Source organism: Staurois parvus, unplaced genomic scaffold (genome assembly GCF_062004578.1).
Source record: "Staurois parvus isolate SC_StPar_1 unplaced genomic scaffold, SC_StPar_1.0 ptg000011l, whole genome shotgun sequence".
Classification (NCBI taxonomy): Eukaryota; Metazoa; Chordata; class Amphibia; order Anura; family Ranidae; genus Staurois; species Staurois parvus.
This window is the reverse complement of record NW_028317807.1, coordinates 692,374-710,456: the sequence shown is the minus strand read 5'-3', so window position 1 is coordinate 710,456 and position 18,083 is coordinate 692,374. Positions and strand designations below refer to the sequence as shown.

The following is an 18,083-nucleotide window of genomic DNA, read 5'->3' as shown; positions in this document are numbered from 1 at the left end:
TTCTGGGACATTCACTCCATACAGCTGTTTCAACCGCTGTATGGAGGGAATGTCATGGAACTGTCAGAAATAGACTATTAATGACAGTTCTGGGACTGTCCTTCCATACAGCGGTTGAAACATTGTATGTATTTGTTTCCATAAATGGATCCATCAATGGACAATCACTCCATACAGCTGTTTCAACCGCTGTATGGAGGGAATGTCATGGAACTGTCAGAAATAGACTATTAATGACAGTTCTGGGACATTCACTCCATACAGCTGTTTCAACCGCTGTATGAAGGGAATGTCATGGAACTGTCAGAGTCCCAGAACTGTCATTAATAGTCTATTTCTGACAGTTCCATGACATTCCCTCCATACAGCGGTTGAAACAGCTGTATGGAGTGAATGTCCCAGAACTGTCAGAAATAGACTATTTCTGACAGTTCCATGACATTCCCTCCATACAGCGGTTGAAACAGCTGTATGGAGTGAATGTCCCAGAACTGTCAGAAATAGACAGAAACTGTCACAGAACTGTCCTTCTTCTCATCCTTCTCCTTCTTCTCATCCTTCTTCTCATCCTTCTTCTCATCCTTCTTCTCATCCTTCTCCTTTTTCTCATCCTTCTCCTTCTTCTCATCCTTCTCCTTCTCCTTCTTCTCATCCTTCTCCTTCTCCTTCTTCTCATCCTTCTCCTTCTTCTCATCCTTCTCCTTCTCCTTCTTCTCATCCTTCTCCTTCTCCTTCTTCTCATCCTTCTCCTTCTCCTTCTTCTCATCCTTCTCCTTCTCCTTCTTCTCATCCTTCTCCTTCTCCTTCTTCTCATCCTTCTCCTTCTTCTCATCCTTCTCCTTCTCCTTCTTCTCATCCTTCTCCTTCTCCATCTTCTCATCCTTCTCCTTTTCCTTCTTCTTATCCTTCTCCTTCTGCTTCTCCTTCTCCTTCTCCTTCTTCTCATCCTTCTCCTTCTTCTCATCCTTCTCCTTCTCCTTCTTCTCATCCTTCTCCTTCTTCTCATCCTTCTCCTTCTTCTCATCCTTCTCCTTCTCCTCATCCTTCTCCTTCTTCTCATCCTTCTCCTTCTCCTTCTTCTCATCCTTCTCCTTCTCCTTCTTCTCATCCTTCTCCTTCTCCATCTTCTCATCCTTCTCCTTCTCCTTCTTCTCATCCTTCTCCTTCTTCTCATCCTTCTCCTTCTCCTTCTTCTCATCCTTCTCCTTCTTCTCATCCTTCTCCTTCTCCTCATCCTTCTCCTTCTCCTTCTTCTCATCCTTCTCCTTCTCCTTCTTCTCATCCTTCTCCTTCTCCTTCTTCTCATCCTTCTCCTTCTCCTTCTTCTCATCCTTCTCCTTCTTCTCATCCTTCTCCTTCTCCTTTTTCTCATCCTTCTCCTTCTCCTTCTTCTCATCCTTCTCCTTCTCCTTCTTCTCATCCTTCTCCTTCTCCTTCTTCTCATCCTTCTCCTTCTCCATCTTCTCATCCTTCTCCTTCTCCTTCTTCTCATCCTTCTCCTTCTTCTCATCCTTCTCCTTCTCCATCTTCTCATCCTTCTCCTTTTCCTTCTTCTCATCCTTCTCCTTCTGCTTCTCCTTCTCCTTCTTCTCATCCTTCTCCTTCTTCTCATCCTTCTCCTTCTTCTCATCCTTCTCCTTCTCCTTCTTCTCATCCTTCTCCTTCTTCTCATCCTTCTCCTTCTTCTCATCCTTCTCCTTCTTCTCATCCTTCTCCTTCTCCTCATCCTTCTCCTTCTTCTCATCCTTCTCCTTCTCCTTCTTCTCATCCTTCTCCTTCTCCTTCTTCTCATCCTTCTCCTTCTCCTTCTTCTCATCCTTCTCCTTCTCCTTCTTCTCATCCTTCTCCTTCTTCTCATCCTTCTCCTTCTCCTTCTTCTCATCCTTCTCCTTCTCCTTCTCCTTCTCTTTCCTCATCTCCAAGGGCATTTAAATTAAAGGTACAGTGTTCTGCACTAATTTAAAGGCTCTCTGAAGCCTAGAAACCCTTTTTATATGTCATCTTCGTAGCGAAGAAATTCGCATCGAATCGAATTTCACACTGGAATTCGCCGAATCAGCCGAATCGAATTTTTGAGAAATTCGCTCATCTCTAATTACAATGTATAACTTGTCTCATTCTGTTTTTTCAGAAATGGAATTAGATCAACTACAAAAGGGACTCAATTTTTGCCTCCCTCCAAGTACACGTAATTTTTTTCAAACTATTTGTCGATCTCAATAAGTTTATCAGGAATCTTACTGCCCAAAGATTTTTTGCATTAAAGCAAGTATCCAAGAATAGTGATGAAATGGTGGAACTAGAGCCATCCTTTGCCATTGCCAATGATGATTCAGCTCTTGAAATCCTACAGGAGCTATATATAGAAGGAATGTAGGGAAACAAATTAGTGATCAAAAAACAAGGGGATGTGAAAAGGAATTCACAGAAAAAAGTGGTTACATTATGGACAGAATGCGATACTCAAAGTAATTAAAAAAATTTGACCGGTCATGACGTCTATTTTTAATTGATTTTAGGTCATACCTTGATGTATTATCTCATTCTGGGGTGATGGCTAACTGAGGTATTTATCTTATTTGTCCATATATGTGTTGTGTTATAAAGCATAATTTTTTTAATTACTTTGAGTATCACATTCTGTCCATAATGTAACCACTTTTTTCTGTGAATCTCTTTTCACATCCCCTTGTTTTTTAATGTTTGGTTTTTTGGTTACTGAGCAGATACTGTACGTTTAGCGATACATGTTATTTATGAGCCCTTTATTTTCTAATTCTACCAAACAAATTAATGAACCTGCCGGAAACATTGGGTACAGTGCCCACGCTAGAGAGTAAAGTGGTACAGACCACCTTTAAACCCTTTCAACTTTTTTTCCTCATTGGGCAAAAGGGATTTTTATTCCCACCTTTTTGAGGTGTTTTTAACAACTGTAAAGATGTCATCCAGAATATCAGCCCTAAGAAAAGAAACAGACAAAAAGACCCCAATAAGGGCCCTATGGACAGGCTGAAACAAAATCAGCAGGTAGCAATACAAAGGGCAGATTAAGGGGGAAGCTTAGGGATACAAAATAAAGAATATTATGAAACCGAGGCAAGGAGGTTACTGGGAGATACTGACACATTTTAAATTAAAAAGAGATCCCACAGTGGAATACACTAAAGAACAAAACAGCTACTAGACCAGGCTCTGAGTAATAATGTACTCACTAAGAATGAGTATTACTTTCTCTTCAGAAAACATCCAGTTACACCCCATTTTTATCATATCCCAAAGGTGCATAAGAGCATCATGAATCCACCAGGAAGACCAATTATAGCTGGGATAGATAGCCTCACCAGTAATTTGGGATATTATGTTGATTTCTTCCTGTTGGAAATGCTGTCTAATTATCAGTGGCAACCTGGTTATAGATGGCTCTCACTAGATGTAGCCTCTCTATATACATCAATCGCTCATGAGTATGGCTTTAGAGCCATTGAATACCATCTAATGGAAGATGGGAAGTTCAAACCAGCCCAAGCAAACGTCCTGCATGACAGTATAGAGTACAAGCCAACACACAATTATTTTTCTTTCTTGGGAGAGTACTTCAAACAAGTCAAAGACACTGCTATGGGGGCCAGGTTCGCTCTTACCTCCACTATGTTTAAAGTGGGTTTTAAAATAAATAATGCCCCCTGGATCCACTCTGAGTTCCAGATCTACAAAAATCAGACTTTCCTCACTTACTATATGGGTGAATGTGATCCCATACGGGTTGTTGGTGCAGTATTCAAGAAAATCACTGAGCTCTTTATCTGAACCATCCCAGATAATTAGGATGTCATCTATATACCTAGTATAGAGGACCAGACTTGCTTGTAGGGATTGTTTTTCTAGATATAGAAGTCCTCCCAGTATCTCATAAAGAGATTATATATATATATAAATATATATATATTAAAGGAACACTTTGAAAACACATCAGATCTCAATGGGGAATAATATCATGCTGGATATCTATACTGATATGGACTGGGTAATGTGTTAGGAACATAACAATGCCCCAGGGTTTGATGGAAATGAAAATTATCAACCTACAGAGGACTGAATTCAAGACACCCCAAAAATCAAAGTGAAAAAATGATGCAGCAGGCTAGTCCATTTTGCTGAACTTTCATTGCAGCCACTCAAAATGATACTCAGTAGTGTGTATGACCCCCACGTGCTTGTATGCATGCCTGACAATGTCGGGGCATGCTCCTAATGAAATGACGGATGTCCTGGGGTATTTCCTTACAGATCTTGACCAGGACATCACTGAGCTCCTGGACAGTCTGAGGTGCAACCTGGTGGTGTCGGATGAACCGAAACATGATATCCCAGAGGTGTTCTATTGGATTTAGGTCAGGCGAGCGTGGGGCCATTCAATGGTATCAATTCCTTCTTCCTCAAGGAACTGCCTGCATACTCACACCACATGAGGCTGGGCATTGTCGTGCACCAGGAGGAACCCAGGATCCACTGCACCAGCATAGGGTCTGACAATGGGTACAAGGATTTCATCCTATTGTATAGAAAAATAGTGCATCGCTTAACAATGACCATAGAAAATATACTCTATTAACAATACATGGATAATTGGTGACACAAGGAGTTAATGGTAACAGTAACAGTGCCTTTATCACTCCCACTTAATAATTTGGTGAGTGTGGTAAATAAATAAATCAAATGAATAAATATATATAAAAGTTCTCAATCAAATAAGTGACAGTGCCAACAACGCACAAAACTTCATGCAAGGTGCATAGGTAGAACTCAGGTGATGGTGAGTGACATTCCTCCTCTGGCCAAAATGCCCCCTCACCTTATTGCAATGACCCACTGGGCCTATGCGCCTTCAAGATCACTAAGTGGGATCTTAACCACTATTGCTGCCAGACAAGCTCCTCCAATACTTGCTTCAAGTGAAGATAATGCACTGGAGACCTTGGCTCCTGACCACCGCTGGTTATGCCACTCGACAGGATAATAAAGGATAAAAAGACTCTGATAGTGTAGTAGTCTAAATACTCAGTGCTTTAATAAAGATGGAATAGCTGTTACATAGGGTGAGCACTAATGTGCCTCCTTCCAAGATTATACGTTACAGGCTGGTATCCTCCTCACATGCATGGGTGTACTGCATGGGTGAACTTGCCTCACTATCAGGTGTACCACGCAGCTTCCGGTGAGCGATGACGCATTTCCGGTCTACCGCCATCTTGGTACACCTGATAGTGAGGCAAGTTCACCCATGCAGTACACCCATGAGTTCTACCTATGCACCTTGCATGAAGTTTTGTGCGTTGTTGGCACTGTCACTTATTTGATTGAGAACTTTTATATATATTTATTCATTTGATTTATTTATTTACCACACTCACCGAATTATTAAGTGGGAGTGAGAGGGGCACTGTTACCGTTACCATTAACTCCTTGTGTCACCAATTATCCATGTGTTGTTAATAGAGTGTATTTTCTATGGTCATTGTTAAGCGCTGCACTATTTTTCTATAAAATTGTATTATTTAACTGTTGGGTATCAGATCCAGTGCTGGCTGCTCCAGACGAGAATTTATAGGTAATCCATTAAGCGCAGGAGGATTTTACACACTTTATTTGTCCTAAGGATTTCATCCTGATACCTAATGGCAGTAAGGGTGTCATTGTCTAACCTGTAGAGGTCTGTGCGTCCCTCCATGTATATACCTCCCTAGACCATCGCTGACCCACCACCAAAACGGTCATGCTGAACGATGTTACAGGCAGCATAACAGTCTCCATAGCTTCTCCAGACCTTTTCACGTCTGTCACATGTGCTCAAGGTGAACCTGCTCTCATCTGTGAAAAGCACAGGGTACCAGTGGCAGACCTGCCAATTCTGGTGTTCAATGTCAAATGTCAATCGATCTCTATAGTGCCGGGCAGTGAGCACAGGGCCCACTAGAGGATGTGAGGCCCTCAGCCCACCCTCATGAAGTCTGTTTCTGATTGGTCAGCGACATTCACACCAGTGGCCTGCTGGGGGTCATTTTGTATGGCTCTGTCAGTGCTCATCCTGTTCCTCCTTGCACAAAGGAGCAGATACCAGTCCTGCTTATTGATTAAGAACCTTCTACAACCCTGTCCAGCTCTCCCAGAGTAACTGCATGTCTCCTGGAATCTCCTCTATACTCTTAAGACTGTGCTGGGAGACGCAGCAAACCTTCTGGCAGTGGAATGTATTAATGTGCTATCCTGGAGGAGTTGGACTGCCTGTGCAACCACTGTAGGGTCCAGGTATCACCTCATGCTACCAGTAGTGACACTGACCCTAGCCAAATGCAAAACTAGTGAAAAACAGTCAGAAAAGATGAGTAGGGAAAAAAAGTCATTGGCCTTCACCTGTAAAGCCATTCCTGATTTGCAGGTCATCTCATTGTTGTCCATCTAGTGCACCTGTTGTTAATTTCATTAACACCAAATCAGCTGAAATGGATTAACAACCCCCTCTGCTACTTAACTGACCAGATCAATATCCCAGGAGTTTAGTTGACTTGATGCTATACTCCATTTCTTTCAAAACTTATGTTCATTATCTCTAAGAAATATCCACCATACAAAATAATCATAAGTGTTCCTTCAGTAAGCTTTGGGACCATGTTCTTCCTCAGGCTTAGAACACCACATATTCTTAAGAATCACATTTTCATTGCAATCATCACAATATATAGGAACAACATGCAATGCAATTAACCCCTACTTATCATATAATTATACTTCAGATGCATATCCTGAATGCTCCCTAGCTTATTTTGACAATTCTCACACTCCCAATAAAATTGTTAAAAACCTATTCCTTTCTCTGTGTGCGTATCATCTTTCCTCATATTCACTGTCTATGCACATGGTCAGAATACATACATACACTTGTAAACATGCATAGGGAAACTATCTTCATTGAATGGAAATGCATAAAGATGTGTTTATAAAAACAAGTAAAGATCAAAGTCTGAGTTCAAGCCTGGTTGCAAAGTGTTCAAATCTACCCAGTATAACTCCCTTCTCTTCAATATTAATTCCCTATCTCCTCCCCTTCTATTTTAGGGACAGTATCAATTACCATAAACCTCAATTGTGAAACAGAATGTGCACATTCCACAAAATGTCTTGCAACTGGCTGTATCAATATTATCATGAATTACATACTTGACATACTTGTACCTGGCAGTGCCAGTCCTTAACCGTCTATGTTGTTTCACCAATATAATAAAGGCTGCATTGGCACTTTAATAAATATTCCACATTGTCCATTTGACAGGTGTGGTGCCCCCTAATCTTTCTTTTTTTTCCTGAATGAAGATGCTTAAAAAATTAACTTTAAATCATATGTGAGAACTGAACACAACAGAGACAGGGTAAGGAACCAATATTGCGTGCTCCGAAGAATGTCTCCCTTTCTCAAATTATTGGTTTCAAACCCTGGAAAATTATTTCTAAGTAACAACCATTGTTTTTGATAAGTGTAGGTATATTTTGAGATTAAGGGTGAAACTGTGAAACAAAATTCAAAATTTTACCCTTGGTCTACTCATACTCACATGTGATGTTCACTCTCCAGAGTCTTCAATGGATATCCCCTACACTGAAATCCCTGCATCTCATCAAGTTTTTGCTCTGTCTTCTCAAAGTTAGTTACAGCCCTTCTCACTCTCCTAAATTGACTTTGTGGGATCAATGTAAAAACTTCCACTGAGTGATAAGTAGAAAAAGGAAGTAATTGGTTGTACTCTGTAGGTTTAATATACAGATCAGAAACTAATTTACCATTCTTTTAAAAAACCTGGGTATCTAAAAATGGAATTGAATCTTTATCCTATGTTAACTTAAACTCCACTCCAGAAACCAAAAAATTCAAATATCCATAAAACAAAAATAATGATTAGTTGTGGCCCCCCATACAACAAAAATATAATCAATAAAGCAATACTAATATAGGAAATACCAAAGAAAAAAAAATCCTTAGAAAGCATGAAGGATGTTTCAATCATATTCATAAACGGGTATACATTTGGCTGGGTGAACCCATAGATGCTTTTCACAGTTGTAAAAATGCTGATCTGCATATTAAAAATTATTATTAGTCAAAACTAAGTCTAAAAGTTTTATCCAAAAATTAATCTCTCTCTGTTCATAGGTTGTATAATTTTGATATCTCTAACAAGTGTCTACAAACCAATATGCCCAAATCATGTGGGCATTAGTGTATAAACGGGAGATATACTATATGACAAGCATGCAGCCAGCGTGTACCACAACATCTCTAATCTAATCTAATGTAATAAAAACATTAGTAACTCATATACATGATTGGGTATCTACAATTAATGGAGAAAGAATACTATTTATATATTTTGTTGCAGGAGCATACACCAACTGCATACCTGTCACTATGGGTCTTCTTGGAGGTTACAAACGATTTTTTATGTATCTTCGGCAAAATATAAAAAACTGGAGTGATTGGATTGAGGCATTGGGAATCAAATACATTTTAGTGTCACTGTCAATCAATTGCTGATTCAATGCTTTATTTGCAACATTCTCTAGTTTACTTTGTATTAGTGCAGTAGAATTAACTTGTACAGGTTAATATACAGAAGATTATATACAGTTGTATTGTAATCTCTTTCTTATAATCATCTCTGTTCATCACTACTATCAAGCCAGCCTTGTCTACCGATTTGATAACAATATCCTGCAGCACAGACAAGGAGCGTAAAACTTGTAGCTGCTCTCTTGTACAATCATTCAGAATATGGCCCCTTTTAGTCCTACCATTCAGAAATTTTAAAAACATCTGCTTCTACTTTTTTAATACACAATTCAACTGCCAGACAAGCTGTAGATGAGACAAAATTACCGTTCTCATGCAAGCCGAGTGTATGAGCTAACAGGGATGATATTGCTATAACCTTTGTCTGCAGATGTCATAGAAACAGAGCATTCAATCCTAATTTTCTGTATAATCAGTATAAGGGGAATGTATTCAAAGTACAATTATATGATAAGTAAGGGTTAATTGCATTCCTTGTGGTTCCTATATATTGTGATGATTGCAATAGAAAAATAATTAAAGTGGCTGTAAGGGCAGAAGATTTCTTAATGCATTCTCTTCTCCTCTCACCCAGCCCTCTCTAAATACGTATCTGAGCCTGTTCCCGACTCAGTGCTGTGCCTGAGAGCAGCAACTCTCTCCTCTCTCTCTCCTCACTGAACATGGAGGCAGCAGTGGGAGCAATTGGTTCATGCTGCTGTCAATAATAGCCTGTGTGGAGGGGGTTGGTCCAAGCCATACTCTGTGTGTCAATGGACACACAAAGCCTGGCTTGAGATTGAGCCTACACAAGTGTCCCCATAGCAAGTGGCTTGCTATAGGGGCACTCGAAAGGGAGGAAGAGCCTGGAGCACCGGCAGGGGAACACAGAAGAAAATCAGAGTGGCTCTGTGAAAAACCATTGCACAGAGCAGGTAAGTATGACGTTTGTTATTTAAAAAATAAAATTACCTTTACAATCACTTTACAAATATGTGCTGTTCCTAGCATGAGGAACTGATGTGAAAGTCTGCTGAAGGAACAACAATGATTATTACTTTTTAAGACAGATGTTTCTATGAAGTATGAATATAAGAATGTAAGTTTTGGAAGAAAAAGGAGTGTGGCAGCCATGGATTATTTGTTATATGCTGGACTGTTAAGCACATGGTCAAGACACTCTAAAGGAGTTGTTTGAACTCACCTTGTGCAAGGGTCGTTTATTCTGGCAATGCCCAATTTTTCTTCCAAAACCAGTAAACTGGCCTCTGAGCCTGCTCAGGCCAATCAATCCTCTTCAGATTCTTCCAAAAAAGAAGATGTGGATGAGGATGACCTTTGTGCAGGTTTTTGATCCCTGCCTTTTTAAGGCTAATGAGATTCCTTTAAATAAAAGCAAAGCAGTGGAAGTATGTCAAGTGCCTTCATTAGATGGCTTTGCAATATCTCTATAGTCACTGAATTAAAAGCTCATTCTAGAAGAATGGAGCAAAAAAGCATGTTTTCATAACAAGATGTAAAAATGTTGCCCTTTTGAAGGAGAAGTTGTCCAGAATATGGAGTCACCCCTTTGGCCTGTGTATCCCTTTTGAGATTGGCCAGATACATGGCTTTGCTATTAGAAGATGCTGTGTTCTTCAAGAAAATACTCTTCCTCTTGGACGGTGAAACTATTGACAGCAAGGATCTGTGATTGTGGTTAGTCTGACTTCTTGCCTCAAGATAAATGTCTGTTGAGTTAAAGGAGACTGCAGTTCTTGAGTCAGTTTCCACTCTCACTCCAGATAGGTTAGCTTCTGTAGTTATGGATAGGAGTATAGGAAACCCAACACATCATCCAAGAAGTTAGCAAAGAGTTCCATGCCTGGATGCTTTCTGGTGGTTTGGGGATTGTGCCACCCATACATGTCTTATGCTCACTTGGTTGCTCCTCTTTCGACATGGGTACAGCCTTGGTCTGGGTGCTTGGGCCCTCAGGGCAAACAATTCAGGCCATATTTAGGAGATCATTCATCCTTCACGTCTCAGATTGCTCCACAAAGAATTACTTCTTCGAGCAATAAGAGATTAGTTCTCCTAACCTAACAAATCAACTTGCTTTCTCAGGAGATGGTAATTCTGATCCCAACAGATGAGTTCTTAGGACAAGTACTATTGTCATTCAGAGGGTGATCTACTCCACCTTTCCAAAGCTGTCTCCTCTCAGAAGTACCACTGTTTTTCTGTAGTTTGGGAGTTGTGGTAGTTGAAGTTTGAAAGTCATACACGTCAGTTTACATGCCTATTACAGATGTTCGACTTGTTAGCGAATAAAGAACAGGGTCATCTGAGCCCTACACAAATTCTTGTGTATTTGGGAGCCCAACTAAGCATGGTTTACAATTGTATGTTTTTTTCTGCTGCTAGAGGACATACCAATGGCAGAAACTCCAGAGTTAGGTCTGTTTGCATCTTTTTACAATTGCAAGCTGTAGAGTTTTTCATAAGGGGTCTAGGCCAGCAAGTCCTGGAAAAGGATGTTCTGACAGACCAGGAGAGGTTTCCTAAGCGGTATGCTTACCCTCCAATATTCACAAGAGTTAGTTTCTTAAGACTATTGATAAAAACAATTGAAACCATTGCAGTGTTTCCTTATTGGCCAAGAAAGCTTTAGTTCCCTCTTCTACTTCAAACTCAATTATCAGGACCCAGTCCCTCTAAATCTCAGATGAGATCTTCTGTTGCAGGATGCATTACTCCACCCTTGTGCATCTTTTCCAATTATTGGCTGATAGATGTATCTATACTCCACTTGAATGGTGCACTAATATAGTTTACCACAGAATTTGAGTGATGCACATCCAGTTAGGCTGCTTCTGCCTTCTCTTTTTTCAATTCTCAGGTCTTGCACCTTTCTGTTTACAGACCAGTCTGGATATTGGGCTGGTCCTCGCAATCTCGGAGTGTAGAGTTCAGCACTCCAGACCTTCTCCAATGTCTCTTAGGCAAATTACCCCTTGCTCATCCTATTCCTTAATGGGGTGCTGAGTCTTAGACTCCAGACAGAGCTAAGATTCCCCTAGTGGGATCCACCACTTGACTTGATTGATTGCCACCTCCAGATCATTTCTTTTTGTCCAGTTAAAGCAATATTGATCCATGAAGACAGCCTCTTTAGTTGCTATCCCCTCCTGCCATGAGGTTTGCAGATATCAGGAACTTAAGCTAAAATGGCCCTTTTTTGGTGTTCTGTCTGGTTCAGGTATTGTTCTCCCTGCATGTAGGACTACTTAGGATCACCAGTTCCATTCACAGGATGTTGGGCTACTTCCAGTTTACTCACAAGCTTAGGCTTTGATTTAGGCCATCTCTGTCACCTTTTTGGCAAAATCAGAGGGAAGTACACCAAGATTCATTGCTGGATACAGGAATAAGGTTTGACTTTTATGGAAGCAATGGCAACACTGTCAACTGGGAGCCATTATGTGCTGGTGATATATACTTTGACTTGTATTGTAACCAAGTTCTAGCAGGTAATTGTTACAGCATCCATTTACTATTGGCCATCTCCAGGAACGGGTGGGATAACATGGTCCTCCACCAATACCTTTATGGCTCACCATAGAGGCAAGCTAGCATCCTTATCTAGCTATTTTGGTGTTAAAGTTTTGTTAGCTACAACATCCCACACTTGTTTGGAGCTAGTTATTTCCCATTCATATGCTGGTATGGAATTAAGGAAAATGGAAATTTGTTATCAAATTCTTACCACAATTTTCCTTTCCTGATTAATGCCATACCTGCATAGGATCCCTCCAAGTGGTTGAGAAGCCTCGTTACAGAACACTTGGATTGGATCAGCCTTAAAATTTATGAGAGAGGTGTCCTAGGAGGTAGGAGCGAGGGTGGAGCGAGGGTGGAGCCTACCCATTCATATGCTGCTAGAGTTAATCAGGAACGGAAAATTGCAGTAAGTTTATGATAGTTATCGATTATGCAGTGTGGATTCCCCAGCACTGCAAGAGCTAAATGTTTATTTGTGCCAAAGGTACCAGTAAAAAGTACTTTCCTAACTCATTTTCTCCTCTGCAGCCACTGCTCAACTCTCTGATGCTGAGTTGTGGGCAGTACTTGGGCATACTCATGTAAAATGCAGGGCTATTTGCTCTCCATTGTGCAAAGCAACAGTTTAATGTTATTAGCCTATTTCCCAGCTGCACATGCACTTAGGTCTTGCTGTGCGGGGAAACCCTACTGGAAAGGGTTCATTTTTTCACTGGAAAACAGCACTAAAGAAAAACTATAAAAATTTTTACAGTGCTGTCCCCTATGGTAAAAAATTACAGTGCATGTACTACTTTGCTAGCACTCTACGTATGAGGTCCAACCTGCCCCCTTTCCCTCCTGCCATGGTCAATCAAACCATAGAAGGAGAATGAAAGTTTAAAACCGCAGCTTGTCTCTGCTCTAAGCACTTGAAGCAAGTAGCGGCAAGAGGAATGCAAAGAGAGGGAGGACATTTCAGCCCCAGAATTTCTCTTGACATTGTCTCTGGAAGGTGCTCAGAGCAGAGACAAGCTGCAGTTAAGAAACAGCTTTCTTCCTTCCTACTTTGTATCACAGGGCCAAAGAATAGTAAAAATAAGGTGACAGTGTTTCTTTAAAGCTGTTTTCCAGTGAAAACAAAAAATACCCTTGAAGTTGGGCTTCTCCAGCACTGCAAGGTCTAAATGCTCATGTATGCTTAGCATACCAGTGAAAATGACTTTTATGTACCTAATCTCTCACTCCCTCAGGCTCTTTGCATACAGCATCTTTTCTAAGGAGCTCCAAAGGGAGCAACTCAAAGCTTAGACTAGGGTTCTTTTCTTTGTTCTTGACAACAGTAGTTCTTTCTTAAGGTTCAATTTTCATTATGTCTTTCTGGATATTTAAACAAATATGTGGCTGCATTACTCAGGTTTGCTGCAACACATCTTGACTGGGTGAGCTCTTAACTGTGGTTTTTAAAGAATAAAATTCCAGGATCAACAGAGTTTTAGAAAGCGCTACGCAAATGGTTGGCGCTATATAAATCCTGTATAATAATAATAATAAAAATAGAGGTTTGGCAGATGGTAGAGCATTTGAACAGCTAGAGCAAATTAATGCTACATTTTGCTTAATACTGTATATTAGGAGTGATAATCATAATGAACATGTTTAAGAAAATAATAGTACATGGAGCTTTTCCTTCTTTTTCTTTTGCAGCAACTGTCCGGATCATACTCAAAATCTTAACACTGGAATTATGTCTTTAAATAGCTATATATATATATATATATATATATGTATATGTTATATTCTCCTACCTGTTGCAGTCCTTAAGAAGAGTTCAATAGGAGCATATAAGCTGATGTTTACTTACACTTCACTTATAAAATCCCCAAATTGCTTAGTTTGCCCCAGACAATATGGCAGAATCAGAGAAGGTCTTTTGTATTGCTTTTCGACTTCATAGTTTTTGCATGTCCAAGCCAATAAATGCAACACATGCAGCTATCACTGCATTTTAATAACTGTGGAATGTATATAAATATCCTTTTAGCAATTCCACACTCACCAAAGAGGAGCAAGTTTTTAATAAATAGAATTGAAGTGATACATGGTTAGCATTTAGTTTGTTTTGAATGCAAAGTTGTTGTTTTTTTTTGGGGGGGGGGGTTACCTGTAACTCAGTTGAAATGATTGTTGTCTCTGTCCTTTGAAAACTTTACAGAAGCATAAAGTACATTTAAGTGAAAAAAATAAAATAAAAAACAATGCTTAATACAGTTAAAGCAAAGCTAATATTTATATATATGTACACAGCATGTACTTACTAAAGAATATGAAAAGCACACTAAACTTTATAAAATAATGTCCTTTACGGGCAGCTGTCATTTTTTATTTATTCAGGATTTTACAAAAGGAATTTTTAGCACCATCAGACATGTTTGCGGACTTTCCTCATTCTCTTTACAACAACAGCATAGCACCTTTAAATATGTAACAAGAAACAAATGTATTTTAATGCATCCCAGCATCACGAGATGAGGTAGCTTATGCTTTGAAACATTTGATCCTTTTGTACCTGACAACTTGTGGTTAAAAATAGAAAATATGAGTCATCGACTGTACATAACAGTTTGTTTGAAATATATTCCCTCATTATTTAAATCTATTCTTTCGAGTGATATGGTATGTGTACTTAAAAAAGACATGAAAAATACAAAAATCTTGCCTTTAAAACTTGTTAATAAATATTTCTATTTCATTCTGCACCACGTTGAAGATCTCATGTTTATATATATTTATATAAGTGAAAGTCATGGCATAATTTTTTCATCAACACTGTTGCCCTAATTAAGACACCTTACCTTTTATGTTATTGCTCTATAGTCAGCACTCATGCCATAACAGGAACTAAATCTGCAACTAACTAACTAGCAACAATTCTGTCACTTACTGTGCCACCAAGGCTCAGGCGCAGATGCACTGGGCAATACACCAGATCAGTGACAGCACCTTTCCCCACACCAATGGAGGGTTATTGATAGCATAGTACCCCCTAGTTCCTTGTCAATTAAGTGTTTTGCAGAGCTAACCTCCTCTTAGTTTCCATTTAATGTCAGCTTGAATCTAAGCAGCAATCCCTCTAGGATTGCTTCTTTTAAAAAAGGGAGCAGATAAGCAGGATTATGTGACCTGATTTTAGAGGAACATTTAATGGTACTTCACAATTTCATTTTATAAGTGAAGACTTATTAATGGACGTAGCAAAGGGTTTCTCTACTGAATTTTATTTTTGTGCCTTGACTTTCACTTCAATGTTCTTGCATTACAGAAAAACTATAATACAAAATGAGATATCAAAAAATCCATCAAGCTTTGTAACTAATTTTTACAGTATTTTGTACAACAATTTGGATTGAATGGTAAATTTATTACTAATCTTTGTAGGTTTTATGAAATCTTTCACAACCAGAAATGACAATAATAAATATTGACGTCTAGTTTAAGTGCACATACTAAAACTATTCAGAAGCCTGTGCCAAACCAACCGATTCATCAAATTATGAACACTGTGAAGGGGACAGATAAGATGGAACCCTTGGGGAAGGATATTCACAGAGAATGTAAATTTGGCAAATTGGGAAAGGACCCCAATACTCACTTTTTCCAAATGTGTCAGTGTTTTAGCTTATTTACCACTAATTGCACATAGTAAAACATAAAGCTTGATGAACTGGTTCCAAAGTAAAACAATGGTGCCTTAAAACACATTTGTAGATATGGACACGTAAAATCTAGAAATGTACCTTCACATGTCAAGATATTGGGCATGCATTGATGTAAACATTTAAACTTTGGCTATACATTTCCCAATTAGATGTTGGAGGACTCCTAAATATTAATGAATACACCACAAATGAAAACTATAAAGAAACATTGGTCCTTTTACAGTATTTCTGCTCTTGAATTTAAAACAAAAATGTAAAATAAATACTTGGTGGTAGGCCAGGCAATTAACAAAATGGCAATTCATGGAAACCTGTATGTACAGTGCTGGTGTGTTGCCAGCTATTATTTTCAAGAGTCTCAGGATAATGTCAGTCACTTAAAGTTTTTAGATTGTTCTGTTGGTGGTTTACAAAAAGCAAACTGGCCCAATGTCTACTCCAAACTCTTGATCTGTTCCGCCAATGTCCACAGGGGCAATATCGATAATAGGTAGGCGTTTCACATTTTGTGTTCTGTATTCGAATACAGTCTTGCCTACATTTCCATTGCGTTTCTACAATGTAAAAAAAAAAAAAGAACACAATGTGATTTCATTGTTTAATGGTTAATCAATGCTAAAAAAATCACATTTATTTCCTTGTCACTTTTCTATGAATTCAAATCTTCCACTTCAAGGTATCCACAAATAATTAATAATTAATTAGTAAGACTGAACTTGAGACACCTAATTACACAATTAAAATACATTTATCTAAACTGTTTTAGCCAACAAAGAATCAGGAACTCTCTTCTGATTACACTGCACATTAACAATAAATATAAGCGAAGACCCACTCCACCCCATCTGTGATTGGACAGCAGAACACTGATGAATTAATGGGGTCATCACTATCTTTCCAGCTAGTAAGCATGTTTCCTATAAACAACAAAGCCTTAAGACTGTTACACACTAGCAGTTTTTTTTTTTGCTCAACCCAAAATGCGATGTGAGTATGGATTGCTTTTCAGAGGAGCAGCAGTCCTTGCTGCTATTATGAACATGTCCTAAAAAAAAAGCAGTTGTGATAGTACAGGAATAGGAGGTAAAGAATAAAAGTAACATACATACACACAAGCATAAAAACAAACACACACATATATTAAAACACACATACAAACACATGTACACACACACATATGCAAACACATGTACACAAACACATGTACATTCAAACACATGTACACACATACAGACACATGTACATACAGACACATACATAGACACATGTACACACACATACAGGCACATGTACACACAGACACATGTAGACACACATACAGACACATGTACACAAACACACACACAAATGTACACACAAACGCACATACAAACACATGTATACATCTCTATAAAAAGATGCAGTATATTACCTTCCCCCACACAGCCAGGTACTGCACTGTAGGGGGTGGCAGAGAGCACAGCACACACACCCCTCCATTTGCTTTCACTGTGCTCAGCGTATTCAGCAGTCTGACGTCTCCAGTGCTGATGTACAGTGCGGTTTGGTATCTGCAGCTTGGACTCAACTGACAGCCTTTCTCTACCAGGATGCCACGGCACGCCTGAAGACCTCTGGGGGCACCCCGATTGAGAAAGGCTATTCTAGATCACATAGATGGCATATTAAAAGCAAGGTAATATTGTATTTCACCTGGTTTATTAGGATGCCATTACTTAAAATTATCTTTGATTATATTAATTCCCTTAGACTGCTGAAAACTAATTTGAGTTTGCTGTTTTTAATGTACTTGATTAGTTTTATTTTTTCATCCTATTAAATTTGCCTCTTATTACTCCATAAATCTATATGCCTTTCTAAACATAAAATTATCAAGTGTCAACTCACCCAAAATTGATACTTGGTAAAAAAAAAATTGGGAATGATACTATCACAACTTTTAGTTATATTTCAGACTGCTGTACTTAAGATCCCAAGGTAGCATAACCACTGCAGCCAGTAAACGAGTTTTACTCTTTCTGTAGAATATTTATATATTTTATACATAAGCAACAGGAAGAGGATCTGTGAAGACTCCAGGGTGAGCAGGAACACTAATATCTAGCTACGGCAGTCCTTCAGACGTGTAAACAGTCAACAGGTGGCTCAGCTCCCCAGGTTCAATGTATAATTTATGTATTACTTTTGGATAGAAAGTCTATTCAAAATTGATAGTCAAAGGGTACAATAACAGTTTAAAT

The 18,083-nt window shown here is 39.0% G+C and overlaps 1 protein-coding gene across 1 annotated transcript in view; it reads right to left on the bottom strand.

Moving 5' to 3' along the window:
• Positions 1-14,390: 14,390 nt before the first annotated feature.
• The window catches only part of COL5A2 (collagen type V alpha 2 chain), a 211,045-nt gene continuing 207,352 nt past the window's right edge, over positions 14,391-18,083 (bottom strand). The window contains exon 54 of the mRNA XM_089670000.1: positions 14,391-16,397. Within this exon, the coding sequence (XP_089526126.1) occupies positions 16,251-16,397 (147 nt within the window). The 3' untranslated portion in view covers positions 14,391-16,250. The remainder of the gene's footprint in view (positions 16,398-18,083) is intronic.